Source organism: Dreissena polymorpha, chromosome 3 (genome assembly GCF_020536995.1).
Source record: "Dreissena polymorpha isolate Duluth1 chromosome 3, UMN_Dpol_1.0, whole genome shotgun sequence".
Taxonomy (NCBI): domain Eukaryota; kingdom Metazoa; phylum Mollusca; class Bivalvia; order Myida; family Dreissenidae; genus Dreissena; species Dreissena polymorpha.
Genome location: NC_068357.1, coordinates 13,859,297 through 13,876,388, shown reverse-complemented (window position 1 = coordinate 13,876,388; position 17,092 = coordinate 13,859,297). Strand labels below are relative to the sequence as shown.

At 36.4% G+C, this 17,092-nt stretch overlaps 1 protein-coding gene across 1 annotated transcript in view; it reads right to left on the bottom strand.

Moving 5' to 3' along the window:
• Positions 1 to 11,909, bottom strand: part of LOC127873048 (microtubule-associated proteins 1A/1B light chain 3C-like) — a 29,415-nt gene extending 17,506 nt beyond the window's left edge. Inside the window, exons 1-2 of the mRNA XM_052416613.1 lie at positions 11,743 to 11,909; positions 7,197 to 7,252 (exon numbers count right to left, since the gene is read on the bottom strand). Of these exons, the coding sequence (XP_052272573.1) occupies positions 7,197 to 7,252; positions 11,743 to 11,797 (111 nt within the window). The 5' untranslated portion in view covers positions 11,798 to 11,909. The remainder of the gene's footprint in view (positions 1 to 7,196; positions 7,253 to 11,742) is intronic.
• Positions 11,910 to 17,092: the final 5,183 nt, after the last annotated feature.

Sequence of the window (17,092 nt, the reverse complement as noted above, 5' to 3'; positions counted from 1 at the left end):
TAAGGATGACAAAATCATTATATGACAAAGTTCAAGAGGATTCAATATACTAGTATGAGAGGTGATTCATCACTGAGTTGTTGATCACATTCTACAGTGTGATCATGCCAGAGGATTTAAAATAACATTACTACTCAAAATCAACGAAAATTTCGTACAATATTTCGTAAAATAAAGATAAACAATTAAAAAACATTGTTCCTTATGGCAATTGCCGAAATTTCAACACCAGATGTGGTCTGGTAAAATAGATGTTTGTGGATACAAAATGCTCGTTTTTATTATGGTTTTAACATGGTACCATTTTAGTGTTCGTGTGTCGTATGAATACATGTAGATATATTCGCAGGAAATTAGCATGGAATTTATTGTGGTCACAAATAAATAAAAACGAGCATTTTGTATCTACAAAAATCTATGTAATCATACCATATCTAGCGTTGAAATTGTGGCTATTGCTATAAGGAACACTGATTGTTTAGGTGTAAACTTTATTTTTCGAAATACTTTACGAAATTTTCGTTGATTTGAGCGTTATAAAGACTTTAATTAACTTTGTTCTTTTCATCTCACAGAGCACTTAATTTCTACTGCTAAGTCAATAGTGTCATATTTATTTACATTTCACAATATGTCAGTTTAAAACATGACAAAGTGTTCACAATTTTCTCACTATTTTCTTATTTATTCTAAAATAAACATAAATAAATTTTATGACAAAAAGTGCCAAAAGAAGTGTTCAATAAAATAGGATTAATTAATGCCATTATTTGATTTCATGCATTAATTGATTATAACACTTACAATCAAACCAATTTTAAATGGCAACCACAATAAAATAACCTTTTGCAACAATTACATGGCCTTGAAATGAACATAAATTTCTGTACATGAACAATAGAATGGAGAAGATACCAAATTGAAAACTGAGATCATCTTCCAAAGGTTTTGCTATCAATCAACATTGTCACCATTTGGGACAAATTTACACAACTTCAAGAGTGGGAACTTTAAATATTAAATATTATCTCCTAAAACTTGTTTGAAAATATACTGAGAGTCTAACACTGGAACATAAGCTGCCAGCTTCTGTCAGATATAATTAATGACTAGAACTCCGCGAGTTGGATGTGTTGCCTGATAGTAGCATACCTGTGTTGATTGTTTACTATTATATCGGGGATGGGACATTAATTCTAAATGTTGTTACAATCAAACTTTTAACCTTTTTTGATTTCGTTTCATTTGATGTCAGACAAAACCGTCAAAATGGGTTAACCAAAAAAATGGCCCATTTCAATAAGTCTAAGTGAAAAATAAGGTCAAGGTCAAAATGAGGTTGGGTGATGCTGGTGTGAGCAGGGTGATGTGAGACAACATCCATGCAAGTATCAAAGCTCTGTAGCAAGCGGTATTCAGTCAGACGAAACGGTCAAAAAAGGGTTAACAAAGATTTTTGTATGTACGGAAGGACAGGACAAACGCTATATATGCATCCTGCATCGTAGATGCCGAGGGCATAAAAAAAATCTATCAAAAATTTTAATGTTTAAAGTAAAGCTCAAGACATAGTTGTTAATAACCTTTTTGGGGTCACGGTCGCAGATTTCAAAATCTAAACGCGGACCGTAAGTTTAAGGTCAAAGTCACAGGAGTCAAAACTTTTATATGCATGTAAAGGTCTTGTCCAAATACACATGCGTAACAAATATGGAAGCAATATCTGAAGGGACACAGACTTTATGAGCTTTTTTTAAATAGCAGTTGCAGATTTCGAAACCTCAACGCGGTCCCCAAGAAAAACAAGAGATGTGTTCGTCAGAAACACAATGCCCCATACTGCTCTGCTTTGAAATAATTTTTTTTTTTTTTTTTTACCTTTGACCTTGAAGAATAACCTTGACCTTTCACCACTCAAAATGTGCAGCTTCATGAGATACACATGCATGCCAAATATCAAGTTGCTATCTTCAATATTGCAAAAGTTATGGTCAACGTCAAAGTTTTTTCGGACGGACGGACAGACTGACATACTGACGGACAATTCAACTGCTATATGCCACCCTACCGGGGGCATAAACATTTCATGCGCATGGAAAGGTGTTGTCCAGATACACAAGCTTACCAAATATGAAAGCAATATCTGGGATAAGGGACACAGTAGGTATGAGCCTTTTTCGAATCGCGGTCGCAAATTTCAAAACCTGAACGCTGACCTCAAGTTCAAGGTCAAGGTCACAGGGGTAAAAATTTGTATGCGCATGGAAAGGTCAGTTGCCCAGATACACATGCATACCAAATATGAAAGCAATATCTGAAGGGACACTAGTTATGAGCCTTTTTCGAATCGCGGTCGCAGATTTCGAAACCTGAACGCTGACCTCAAGTTCAAGGTCAAGGTCACGGGGGTAAAAAATTGTATGCGCAGGGAAAGGTGTTGTCCAGATACACATGCATGCCAAACAAAAGCAATATCTGAAAGGACACAGAAGTTATGAGCCTTTTTTCAAAAAGTGTGACGCCGCGGGCGGCCGCCGCCGGCACAGCCGAAGCAAGTAACACCTGTCCCTTTACCATAGTCAGGCTACACGAAAATAAGCAAGATCATACGATCATACAAGCCAGAAGGCAAAACTGAAATTACTGAAGCGTGTGACAATGTCACAGACAATGTTTTTACTGCAATTTAATAGTTCTATCTACAGGCAGTTATTGGATAAACTGTCACTGTGTAAGTTATTGTACAAATAACAAGAATAGGCACAAACTGTCACAAAGCACAATTATTATAACCATAATTAGAGCCTTTTAAAACATGAGAATTGTAAAAATCAGACATGACCAAATGCAGTTGTGAAAATATGAAAATGTAAGTGGGAATTGAGATCTTTGCTGTTCAGATGTTTGGTCTTTTTTTCAGATGTTAATTGTGTTGTTGTACTTTGTTTTAGTACATAATTTTGATACATGAATGCAGCATACTGTTTCACTGACGTTTGCATGATATTTGATGATTTTTGCTATTTGTGTTTGTCATGCGTGCAAAATGTCATTATATAGAAATGAGGCTTATTATAACTTCTTGTTCTTTATATAACTTCGACATTTATACAAGTAATAATTACTTATAGAGTCACTGACCTTCATTAAATAGTTTTTTATGATTTAATTGTTAATTATATGGCAATATTAACTAACATATAAGATTGCAAAAAAAAGTCGTGACCATTTTTTACGGACAGTGACACCCCTGATCTTCTAACAAACATGTATTACAACGATCTAATTGGGATAATTGACATCATAAAATGTTGCTAGCCAGTAAACATCTGAATTTCACAAAGTTAAAAAACTAAATAATTAACTACTTTAAATATTATTATATCATTCATAACTGGCAAACTATTACTACATACACCCATGAAATCATTACTTAATTTGATTGTCAAACAAATATTTCCAAAACTACAAACTAGATAAGCAATAAGTAGGACTTGTGTCCCTTAGTGGATAAATAATTTAACATTTAATGATACATAACATATGTAAGTCTTTATATTACTGCATGGGAAATGAAATCTGAACTGACTCCTTATGTATTTCAAAACAGCTGATAAGAGCGGTAGAAAGCTCGATAATAGAACAATTAATGATAACAACAATGTACATATTATGTTAACCTATATAATGAAACATATCAGGGTGTTTTGTTTTTCAACTGAATACAGAAAGCATTGGTTAAAACATTCATGTGCTTTTGATCAACAGTAGTGTTTAATTCATTTATGCCTAGTGGACTCTCCCATCCTTCCAAATTGGATCAATTTATTTCCAAAACTAGAGCTTTGTCACAGAGGTGACGTATACCCCCACGTGCCGCATTGACAGAGACTATTTTGTATGCTGTCTTCACAAAACAAGAGAATCTAATTTATTGTGATTTTTTAAAATTATTATGAAAATATCATTCATGGCCAGTTTTGACCTTTGAACTCAAAGTGTGACCTTGACCTTGGAGATATCGACATAATTATTTTGTGCGACACACTGTCCAATGATGGTGAACAAATGGTTTTAAAATGTCACAATGAACAACATAGTTATGGCCCGGACAAGCTCATTTGTGGCCATTTTTGACCTTTGAACTCAGTGTGACCTTGGAGATATTGACGTAATTCTTTTGCGCGATACACGGTCCAATTATGATGAACAAATGTGCCAAATGATTTAAAAATCTAACAATGAACGACATCGTTATGGCCCATACAAGCTCATTTATGGCCATTTTTGAACTTTGAACTCAAAGTGTGACCTTGATTGACCTTAAAACTCAAAGTGTGACCTTGACCTTGAACATAATTCTTTTGCCCGATACACCGTCCAATGTTGGTGAACAAATGTGCCAAATGTCATTTTAAAATCTCACAATGAACATTAGAGTTATGGCCCAGACAAGCTCATTTATGGCCATTTTTGACCTTTGAATTCAAAGTGTGACCTTGACCTTGGAGATATCGACGTAATTCTTTTGCGCGACACACTGTCCAATGATGGTAAACAAATGTGCCAAATTATTTTAACATCTCACAATGAACAACATAGTTCTTGCCCGGACAAGATTTCGGGACAGACCAACCGACCGACAGACCAACCGACAAAGTGACTCCTATTATAGCCCCCATTACCAATGGTAATTGGGGTATAATCTAGTCTAGTATATTTATTTCTATATTTAGAATATTTCTTACAGAAATTCCTTTAAGCAAACAGCGCAGACCCTGATGAGATGCTGCATCATGAGGCGACTCTCATCTGGGTCTACGCTGTTTGCCAAGGCTTTTTTCTAGACTTTAGGCATAAATGGGTTATAATACCAAACCTGCATAATTTTTTACATTTTATATAACTCATCAGACAAACAAATAATTTAACAAGAGATGTGTTTGTCAGAAACACAATGCCCCCTTCTGTGCTGTTTGAAGCCATATATTTGACCTTTGACCTTGAAGGATGACCTTGACCTTTCACCACTAAAAATGTTCAGCTCCATGAAATACACAATGCATGCCAAATATTAAGTTGCTTTCTTCAATATTGCAAAAGTTATGACCAATGTTAATGTTTTCGGACAGACGGACAGACTGACTGACGGACAGTTTAAAAACTATATGCAACCCTTGGGGGGCATAAAAACTAGAACAGTCATTGAAGATGACACAAAAAAACCAATGTCTCATTTCAAGCTTGATAAAACTTTGCTTATCAGTAAAACTCATCTTAAAATTGTGTCATGCTCAAATTGATCACACAAGTGAAAAGTTTCATATTGGTTATTGATTTGATAGCCTTAATTTAAGGGCGATAACTCTGCAACAAATAGAGTGCATGCACACAATATAAGGTTGGACGCTACCACAAAGCAAAAACAACACTCCTATAATGTAACGTTTTAAAACAGAACACTGCTCGCAACACAAAGTACACATGAACAATAATGCAACAGTGTCTTTAATCTATATAAAATTGGTACAGAAAAATGGCACCATTCCCCATCAGACAATATTTCCTAATTTAAAGGTAAAAATGTCCTAATTCCCATGAATATTCCCATATCACCTAACAACAACAAATTTAGCAATGCTGATACTTTGTTTTTGCCACAACAATCGAGTGATTGATTGTTAACTAACAGACAGTGGAAGTAACTGCAGCAGGTTTGATAACAGCATTGATTGGCTTCTGTCGTCAATTACTTTGTAGTGTCAGAGGAAGGAAAGCTCATCAAAATCATAATGTTATACGTTTTCAGGGATTTATCTAGGCCTGCATCCTGCGTCACTGACACATTAAAATCAAGGAACACAATTTGTAACAAAGTATTAGCATCCTAGAGGAGGACACATGCAAAATCTAGAGTTGTTTGTCCATGTTTCACAGAGCCCTCTTTGGCTATCAGGGGAACCTACCCACATCCCTCATGAAGATCAATTGTTGTGCTGTTTCCCTTTTCATGGGGGAAGACACCAATATTTGGGACTAAAAATGCAGATTGAAGGTCCTGTTTCAAGTTTTCTTAAATTATCAAATTAGCATAATTACATGTGTAATCCCAAACACACTTACACATTTTTATGTTAACACCACTTTACCAAATTCTAGCTTCAAATAAACAGTGCTCATGTATTTCGTGTTGATCCCTTGTCCCAATAAAAGCGCGCACAAATTATGCTATTCATATATATAATGTCACATCATAAACATGCCAGGAAATGGATGGTTGGTGTGTTGATTCTTTGTAAAACAAGCAAATTCGTTGAATTGATATCCCCGGCCAATATGCTTCTGGACACTCATACCAAGTTTCACTGAAATCCGCCAAAGCACTTCCAAGATATGACTCTGGACACGCAAAAAAGCATTTTTTCAAGATTCAAAGGGCAATAACTCTGTTATTATCAAATGATGTACAATGTCATTTGGCGTGCATCATCCTATTATCTGTATATATACTCATACCAAGTTTCAATGAAATCCGCCAAAGCACTTCCAAGATATGGCTCCGGACGGAAGGACAACGCCAAAACAATATCCCTCGGCCTATGGCGGGGGATAATAACAACTTTCTAGCGCAGAGACCATTGAGATATTTTAAATTTGGTTTAAAAAAATCATTTGAGGATGCAAAAAATCACTGAATACGGACCAATACTGCTAGATTTTGTATGCTTCCTGAAGGATGCTCATACTTTGATATGATGCTTTATTTTCTTATTTTAATGCGTCAGTGAGGCAGAACACAGACCTAGATTAATCTCTTTAAGGGCCAAATTTAAATCATTGGTCATTTTTTACACAGTTAGAGTAATGCTTCTGAAGATGCCAATAAACAGCTTATTAGATGAGCAGGACTTGGATAACCGGATTGTAGACGGAGTAAGAAAATAAATATTGGCCAATACCTGGGCAAATCAATGTTTACTGTAGCTTGTGGGCGGAGTTAACTGAGTTCATTGACCAGATTGACTGCTGAGTTTTTTAACATCTTTGTATAAGAAAACAGTGAACATGCTGATTTTTGGATGTCCAAGGGACTTCCGCCATTTGTAAAACAGACATACAACTGCCGTTTTTCAGCGGAATTAATGGAAGCGCTGCTAAAAGCAGTATATAAGCGCAAAAATGAATACTTTACATACTGGAACTTTTGTTGGGAATTTGGATCTGATGCCTGCAACCTCTTCTTTTCTAGTAGCTGAAAATAAAACAATAAAACAAGATCATAAATGCAGAACATTTCAAAACAAAAGCTGCAATAGTGAAACGCAATGCCCCCCTACTGCACTTTGAAGCCACACAGCAGCTATATATCCCGATTGAAAACATTATAACAAAGTTACAGTCTATTGATATTTGACAAAGTTATGGGCCATGCACAGTACCTGAAGCATTTTGTAAAAAATTGATGAAGTGTTAATTAAAAAAACTAGAGCTTTGTCACAGACATGACGAATACCCCTACATGCCGCATTGACACATAATATTTTGCATGTCGTCTTCACAAAAAACAGCGGACACCATGCTTAATCTTTAAATCGCACTAAGTGACCCCTTGACCTACTTTTTGACCCAGAATGGCCCATGTTCTAACTTTGCCTTAAGATCATCTCCATAAAACTTCTGACCAAGTTTGGTGAAGATCAGATGTAAACTACTTAAACTAGAGAGCGGACACCATGCTGAATGTTAAAAACGCACTAAGTGACCCCGTTACCTAGTTTAAGGCCCGGAATGGCCCATGTTCAAACTTGTCCTAGAGATCATTTAGATAAAACTTGTGACCAAGTTTGGTGAGGATTGGATGAAAACTACTTGAATTAGAGAGTGGACAACATGGTGAGGTTTAAACATACAAAGATACCCCGTGACCTAGTTTTTGACCCGACATGACCCATATTCAAACTTGACCTAGACATCATCTAGATACAACTTCTGACCAAGTTTGGTGAAGATTGGATGAAAACTACTTGAATTAGAGAGCAGACAACATTGTGATGTTTAAAACGCACTAAGTGACCCCGTGACCTTGTTTTTGACCCGGCATGACCCATATTCAAACTTGCCCTAGACATTATCAAGATACAACTTCTGACCAATTTTGGTTAAGATTGGATAAAAACTACTTGAATTAGAGAGCGGACAACATGGCGAGGTTTAAAACACACTAAGTGACCCCGTGACCTAGTTTTTGATCCGGCATGGCCCATGTTCGAACTTGATCTACACATCATCAAGTTACAACTTCTGACCAAGTGTGGTGAAGATCGGATTTAAGCTACTAGAAATAGAGAGCGGACACCATGCCCAATGTGTAAAACGTACTAAGTGACCCTGTGACCTAGTTTTTGATCTGGCATGGCACATGTTCGAACTTGGCCTTCAGATCATCTAGATAAAACTTCTGACCAAGTTTGGTGAAGATCGGATAAAACTACCTAAATAAGAGAGAGGATACCATGCTGAATGTTAAAAAACGCACTAAGTGACCCCTTGACCTAGTTTTTGACCCGGCAAGGCCCATGTTCGAACTTGGCCTTAAGATCATCTACATACAACTTCTGACCAAGTTTGGTGAAGATGGATGAAAACTACTTGAATTAGAGAGCGGACAACATGCTGAATGTTTAAAACGCACTAAGTGACCCCGTGACCTAGTTTTTGACCCGGCAAGGCCCATGTTCGAACTTGGCCTAGACATCATGTAGATACAACTTCTGACCAAGTTTGGTGAAGATCGGATGATCACTACTAGAATTAGAGAGCGGACACTTAATACGGACCGACAGACAGACAGACAGACTGACCGACCGACAGACAAGTTCACTCCTATATACCCCCCTAAACTTCGTTTGTGAGGGTATAATTTTAAAACCATGGACCATAACTCCGCTTAAAATAGATTAACCTGAATAAAACTCACAGTTTGTCTATAAGTCATGTAGGTAGACTCATTCACCAAAAATCAGCTCAACATCTGAAAGTGTTTTGTAAAAAATCTCAGGAACAGTTATTATTTAGAAAAAAATCCAAGGCCTATAACTTCGCCAAAATCAATGGACCAGAACGAAACTCACACTTCTTCTGCATGTCATGTAGGTATAATCACACACCAAATATCAAGTAAACTTCTGAAAATTAAATGCTGAACAGACAGTCCGAATGCTATATACCAACCTACAAGGGGCGTACATATATATATAAATATATATATATATATATATATAGAACTATCAGAGGCACAACTCATAAAAACGGAGGTCCTGTACAGCGCTAGGATAATATATAGAGCATATTTGTTGGATTCGATGGAATATTGATTTTATTTCACGAGTGATCATAAAAAATAATATTTTCACGAGTGGCGCAGCCACGAGTGAAAATATGTATTTTTTATGATCACGAGTGAATTAAAATCGATATTCCATCAAATCCAACAAATTTTATTTTTATTTTATGCTCTTTTCACCGTTTATTTACATTGTAAAAGAGTTTAAACTGTATAATTTAGCTGGATTTATGACGTCATTTCGTCGAAAAAATGACGTCATTTCACAGTAAAACAATGAAAAATATTGATATTTTTCACTGTTATTTTTCACTGTTTAAAACAGTGAAATACCACTTTTATTTCACTGATATTTCTCTATAAACCACCGGAAAGCATAAAATAAAATACCATTAGTTTTTCACATTTAATGACAATACCAAAAATTAAATATGATTAAAGTAACATTTATACTCAAAATCAACAATAAGCAATATTTTGTAAAATAAAGTTAACCAATAAAAACAAGATGTGTTTGTGAAACACCAATGTCCCCCTATATGATGTTTGACATTGTAAGATGACCTTGACCTTGTGAAGGATGACCTTGACCTTTCACCACTCAAAATGTGCAGCTCCATGAGATACACATGCATGCCAAATATCAAGTTGCTATCTTCAATATTGCAAAAGTATTCATAAAATAAGCGATTTGGGCCACATATATTTGACCTCTGACCTTGAAGGATGACCTTGACCTTGACCTTTCACCACTCAAAATGAGCAGCTCCATGAGATGCACATGCATGCCAAATATCAAGTTGCTATCTTCAATATTGCAAAAGTATTCATAAAATGAGCGATTTTGGCCACATATAATTGATTAATTGACCTCTGACCTTGAAGGATGACCTTGACCTTGACCTTTCACCACTCAAAATGTGCAGCTCCATGAGATACACATGCATGTCAAATATCAAGTTGCTATCTTCAATATTGCAAAAGTATTCATAAAATGAGCGATTTTGGCCACATATATTTGACCTCTGACCTTGAAGGATGACCTTGACCTTGACCTTTCACCACTCAAAATGTGCAGCTTCATGAGATTCACATGCATGCCAAATATGAAGTTGCTATCTTCAATATAGCAAAAGTTATTGCAAAATGTTAAAATTGGCGCAAACAGACAGACAGACAGACCAACAGACCAACAGACAGGGCAAAAACAATATGTCCCCCACTACTATAGTGGGGGACATAAAAATCACTTTTCCTTACAGCAAAAGCCAAAATTTCAATTCTAGATGTGGTCTGGAAACATAGATTTAACAAGATACAAAATGCTCATTTTTATATTTTGTAGGACAATATATTCCATGTTAATTTCCCGCCACGTATCTGAACATTTACAAGGAAACGCAACACTGGCTTCCGGCAGCGTCAGAAGAACTACACGATGCTTCCTTAGACTGCCTGAAGGCAATCTCGCGTGTGGTCATAAATATTTGGATATTGTAATGTTTTAACTCATGGGGTTTTACACAGATTGGTTTATAATTTTTTATTCCTAAAAAATCATTCCCAAAGACAACATTTAAATAGCAGTTTGGGTTCTGCAGGAAATGTGCATACAGTAATGATTATTATTATGATTATATATTTATAACATAATTATTGGTTAATATGTCTTTGTTGCATTGTTTTATACTCTCTTAACAATAATTTAATAATAGAAAAATACTTATTTTACTGCATATTAAGGCTCAATTGGTCATTTTCGGCTCTGGTACTACTTAAATGTACCCAGTGTTCTCTTAAGCATACTTAAGTGTACCCTGGATAAGGAAAATATACTATAATGTACCCGACCAATTTATACTGTACCTGAGTTTTATCATGGCACACAATATAATGTTGTAAAACGGGCTAGGCAATAGGAAAACAAATTCTATTTGAACAAAACCTGCCTCAAAATACTTTTTTGAGTATAAGTTTCAATAGTATTAAGGCTAGTTTACAAAATATTGACATAAATATCATGTGAACACAATAAATTTGGGGAAAAAAAGCCGACAGCAACATATTTAGGAAAGAAATCACAGGTTTGTATTTTCCGTACACAGGGAACATTTGAGTAGTAACCAAGCAGACAATTAGTGAATTATTACTCGAGCAATATTATGTACAGTAACAAAACACAATTTTATCATTTTTTTAAGGAAGCAAACTGTTTCATACATTTTTCATGTACAAAAGGCTGAACTCCGCGCAGGTAAACAAACATGTCAGACATATGTCACATACCCTAGATAAACAAACATGTCAGACATATGTCACATACTCCACCCACCAACGACGCATTGTAATTTGTAGCATATCATGATATCGTACATATACAAATCAAATTTACTCTTTACCAAAACTCTTTCGTTGTTTGAATGATTTTGCACTCTTATCCTTATTCTCCGGCATTTTCAAATTGAGATTCCTTTTATTTTGACACTTCTGTTTCTTCGCTGTCACTTTCACGAAAGCTTTTTTACTTTGACAATTACTTACTCGTGTAAGAATTACACGAAATTTACGTCACATGAATCGATGATTTGATTGGTCAATCGATCTTAAGAGTGACGTATAGTGTGGTTCCCGATCCAACATAGCGTCTCGCTGTGGGTTAATACACTGTAGCAAGTAAACACTCGTGCAAGATGTGGAGAGAAGTGTCAACGACCCAGCCGAAATCATATTACAATGCCTAACAATGGTTCGCTTCATCATGCAATACCATTTAAAAGCGTTTAACCTGTTCTTACCTAAAGCATTGAACTTATAAAGTAGCAACATGTTTATTTATTCCATAATTGCTTAACACATATGTCTCGTTAAATAACCCTATAATTATTTTTCTTTAGTATCAAAAAGCCGCACAGAGGACGCTTTTCTCAGGTGTGGGATAACGAGTAGTACTAGTAGAGTTATTTGTCTCTAAATATAAAAAGTTGTAAATATGACGCTTGTTTCGGGTACGGTAATATAAAAAGTAGTAATACCGGTAAATCGTATGGAATAAAATCTATGTACATGTGTTGTATATTGTATTAAAGGGACCTTTTCACAGATTTTGGCAATTTTTTAACTTATTCATTAAATGCTTTATATTGATAAATGTAAACATTGGATCGTAAAAGCTCCAGTAAAAAATCAAGAAAAAAATTTAAAAAAAGGAAAAGAACATTGCCGGAGCAGGTTTCGAACCAGTGACCCCTGGAGTCCTGCCAGAGTCCTGAAGTAAAAACGCTTTAGCCTGCTGAGCTATTCCGCCGAGTACACATTCTTTATGTATTTTATACCTTATATAAGCAATCTTCGTAGATTCACAAAATTTAACGACAAAAACATAACTCTCCAAATTATTCAATCGTTTCGCGTTGCAACGCTTTATAATTTTTAGGTTTTAAAATCGTCAAAAGATGCATATAATGGCTATATTAGAGCATGGTTAATGTTCAGTATTACTGTTTCCTCACAAATATCATAACTAAAACGAAAACTTACGAATCTGAAACAACTTTTTTCAATTTTGTCAATTTACCAAAGCGTGAAAAGATCCCTTTAAAGTAAGCAAAATCCTCGTTGACCTGCGATAATTTTCTAGTCGTGAGTAAACAAATATTTATTTAGTTTTTTTTATATTTTTCAAAACAATTTTTCCAAAATACCATTGTTTGCAGATAACTAGAGAGACTAGAACTATGCTGGTAAACATCCGTAGGTAAATATCATATACGATGTTTATTAATAAAGATGGAGTATGATTTATTTTAATACTTGTATATTTTATTCAAAATACCATAAATATGCCCCATTTGAAAAGTGAATTTATGTTACATCAAGTATCTTTCTTCCATTATAAGATTTCATGAAGATTTATAATCAGTTAAACACAAATATTTGACCGGTAGATCGATGACTTTGCTTATATGATATATATGATGATATACCGATAAGCATTGGCATACGGTGTATGTATTTTGCAATAAAAATACATATTGTAATTCACAATTGATAAATTATTTATTGATATGTGATCTATAATACCTCATGACGTCTGTTGAAGTTAAATGAAATACCGGTATACATTTTCATCAGTTTAAAAGGGCGTACCGTGTTCGCCTAGAACAGAAACATTTCACAAGAGTTTCGATTGATTTTTATTGTTGTTAGCTAGAGCAACTAAGGTTAATAGTCGTGTTTCGAAAATCGGTATGCTGGGTACTACCGTTCACCCCGTAAACTTTAAAAGTAAACTTTACATAACATTTTTGCCTAATGAAAATAGTCCACTGCGTGTTACGTTATCATCGCGTAGCACAGCCAGGGGCGTAGCCAGCGATACGTACTTACGCACGTGCGTAACCTCATTCAGACAAATTAAAATGTACACATGTCCAAAATAGGCTTAAAAGTGTAAGGCTATGACCTTAGGAGGTTAACCTTAATGTCCGTAATAATTTAAGATCTCCTCAAGTCTGACATATCAGAGCAATAATTTACGAGATTACTTTGAGTCATTTGAATCTGAAGTTTGGTAGCGCCACCACCGGAGAGTCTCTCGTCAACGCTTTCCTTGACAAACTACGATCTGCCGGATTTAACGTTCCTGCAATGAGAGGCCACGGAGGCGACGGGGCCGCAAAAATGTCTGGTTGTCACCGCAGTGTCAAAGCCCGCATTCAACAAGTAGTTTCAAGAGCACTTTATACACATTGCAAAGCGCATTCCTTGAATATTGCAATTATGCACGCGTCCAAAGAGCCCTGTGCAAGAAACATGATGACGACCGTCAAGGAAATAGCATTTTGTTTCCAGCACTCAACCAAAAGGTTATTACGGTTTCAAGAATTTCTTAGCAATAGTGATGAGGATCGGGCTGAGATGGACAGGAGGACCAAACTCAAAACTTTGTTCGAGACCCGATGGGCGGCCAGAGCCGATGCCCTTTTCACACTCAAGGCTTCATTTGGAACGCTTGTGCGCACACTTGAAGAATGAGCCCAACACAATGATGCAAAGGCTGGCGCTTATAAAGCAGCTTTTACACAGTTTAGTTTCATTATTACACTGGTGGTTGTAGAGCATGTTCTGTCTGTGTGTGTGCTGCGCTCAAAACGACTTCAGGCTACTTCATGCGATCTTCTGCAAGATGCAATGGAAGCTGAGTCTTTAAAACACAGGTAGAGGCAGAGCCCCTTGTATGGCAGGCATTGTTTAAAAAAGCCGTTGAAATGGCAAGCTCGGTTGATGTTGAACATACAGTTCGCCCCGCAGGGCGACAGCAGAACCGCCTTCATGCACCGGCTGCTACCGCATTTGACTACTGGAGGTTCAATATGTATTTACCATTTGCGGACCATTTACTTGCAGAGCTTCAGCAACGGCTTTTACAAGGAAATGAAAGATACGCCATACAGTATCTATTACCAGATCGTGTTCAAGACCTCCATGATCAACGAACAAATTCAATCTTCTCGGCAGCACAGGCGGACCTTGAAGTTAACGTGGAAACATTTCATACAGAAAGTCAGCGTTGGCAATGCCGCTGTGATCAGACACAGATTCCATCTACGCCTTCTCTGAAAACCACGCTGCTCGCTCTACCGGAACACTTGTTTCCGAATGTTGCTAGGTGCTTCCGTCTGTTGCTTGCGGTGCAAGTATCAACTGCTTCAACAGAACGCTCGTTCAGTACCATGAGACGCCTTAAAACCTACTTGAGGTCAACTATGACAACTAATCGCATGTCTGAACTAGGTTTTATGAACGTTTATAAAGATAGGATACTGAACGCAGCTAGAGTTGTTGACATATTTGCACAAAAGAGGAAAATGCGTTTGGCACCTATCTTTAATGACAATTTAACTGGTAGATATATACACAAGACAAGCTAAATGACAATGACATACAATGTCTATCATTTGATAATTTCAACCAAAAAGTCAAATAGCATAAATAAAGTTTGCACAAACTATTATTATTATTAGTTTATTACGTCTCATGACTTCTTGTTCTGTCACAACGAGTGAAAGCACTTTTCAGTTAAAATACAGGATGTAATATTAAGTGCCCAATATCCCCTCAAATACACATCAGCGCCTACCATTAAAGTTATGATTTTTAAACCCCCGAACCCCCACCAGCGGTCACCCCCTCCCACACCCTCCCCCATTTGTGCGTAACATTCTTTTATGTCTGGCTACGCCCCTGACAGCTCTCCCTTAAAGTCACAGGGGCAGGTAAGCGAAGACGCAGCGGGTTTTCCTAATGAACTCTGAAATACACATATACACTTGCTTGCGCAACCAAAGATCTATAAAAAAAAATATTAGATCTTTGGCGCTGGTGAGGCTAATAATTCGCCCCAATAACAGCTGATTCCTTTACAGATCAACGGAAGAAACACGGACTAACCCAATTCTATTTTCCTAAGTGATCAATAGAATCACTATTTCATTGTGTTAAGCAAAACAATTATTAAAAGTTTTATTTTATTTCAATATGCATATAATTTTCATTTCATTATTGTTTCATAATGATAAGTAAAACGCTGTTAATTGAGAAAAATCGTGACAACCGGAAATAATTTATCCATATTCGCTTCGTTTGAACCTATTTATTTTAGCTCGATTGCATAGAAACCTGGGACCAGAACCAGTACTTTGTATCTCTTTGGGGAGATCCAAAGAACGCTCCCACAGGGGGGGATGAACCCGTGACCTCCCGGTCGCTTGGCGGACACCATATCCACTACGCCACAGCGACGTAAACATCGCTTAAACTCATCAGAAAACACAATAAGTTTTTTTCGTCAGTAACGATATAATTGTGTATAGTATATGTTGAAATAATACTTTGCAGTTTAACTCGATACTCGGTAACGAAATCGTCCGGGGAGTACATTACGGAGTATCGATAAACGTTGATAACACAGTATTGCTTTCAAGATGAGGAAACAAACACTACTGAAATTATATACAAATTTAGTGTCATGATAAGACGAAACTCGTTTTATTACCTAACCACAAATGTTTGACTTACTCGTTCTGTCTGCATGGAAATCGTTCTTGAAAGACTGAATAAGCTACCGAAAATGCCAGTTTGCCATAAATAACACAGTTTAACTTCAGTGTTGATCAAAAAGTATTGTGCCAAGATGTTCCATATATATGATCAAAATATTTTTTTAAAGACTCGCCCAATTCGAAAATGGATCTTATGCCATATGCGGCCAGTATAGCTATGGTCAAGCCTGCGCATCTCGCAGTCTGGTCAAGAGATATCTAATGAGACCACGAAACCTTGTGATTCATAGCGGACTGCGCAGCTCCTGACAGGACTGCGCCATTGCGCACTCTGGGCTTGAGCTACGCCAGCCGAAGCGCCATGAGACCCATTTTCGCATGACGCGGTTCTGAAAATATGATTTAAACGTTTCGAAAGAAAACTGCGTGTTAATGATCATGTCAATCACATATTAAAATACCATATATTTCGATGGTGAAAAAATTAACTCATGTGCGCAATGTGAGGACACATAATGATGTGCTCTTCCATAGTATACATTTTATTTACGAACATAATTATATGTGTAGTTTGAATATGCATGTAGTTTATAACACATTTCGTGCGTTGAATTAGTTCTGGCTACCATAACTTTAAATGTCGCTTTTTATGATTTTTGACTGGCGCGACTTTATAGTTATGGACCAA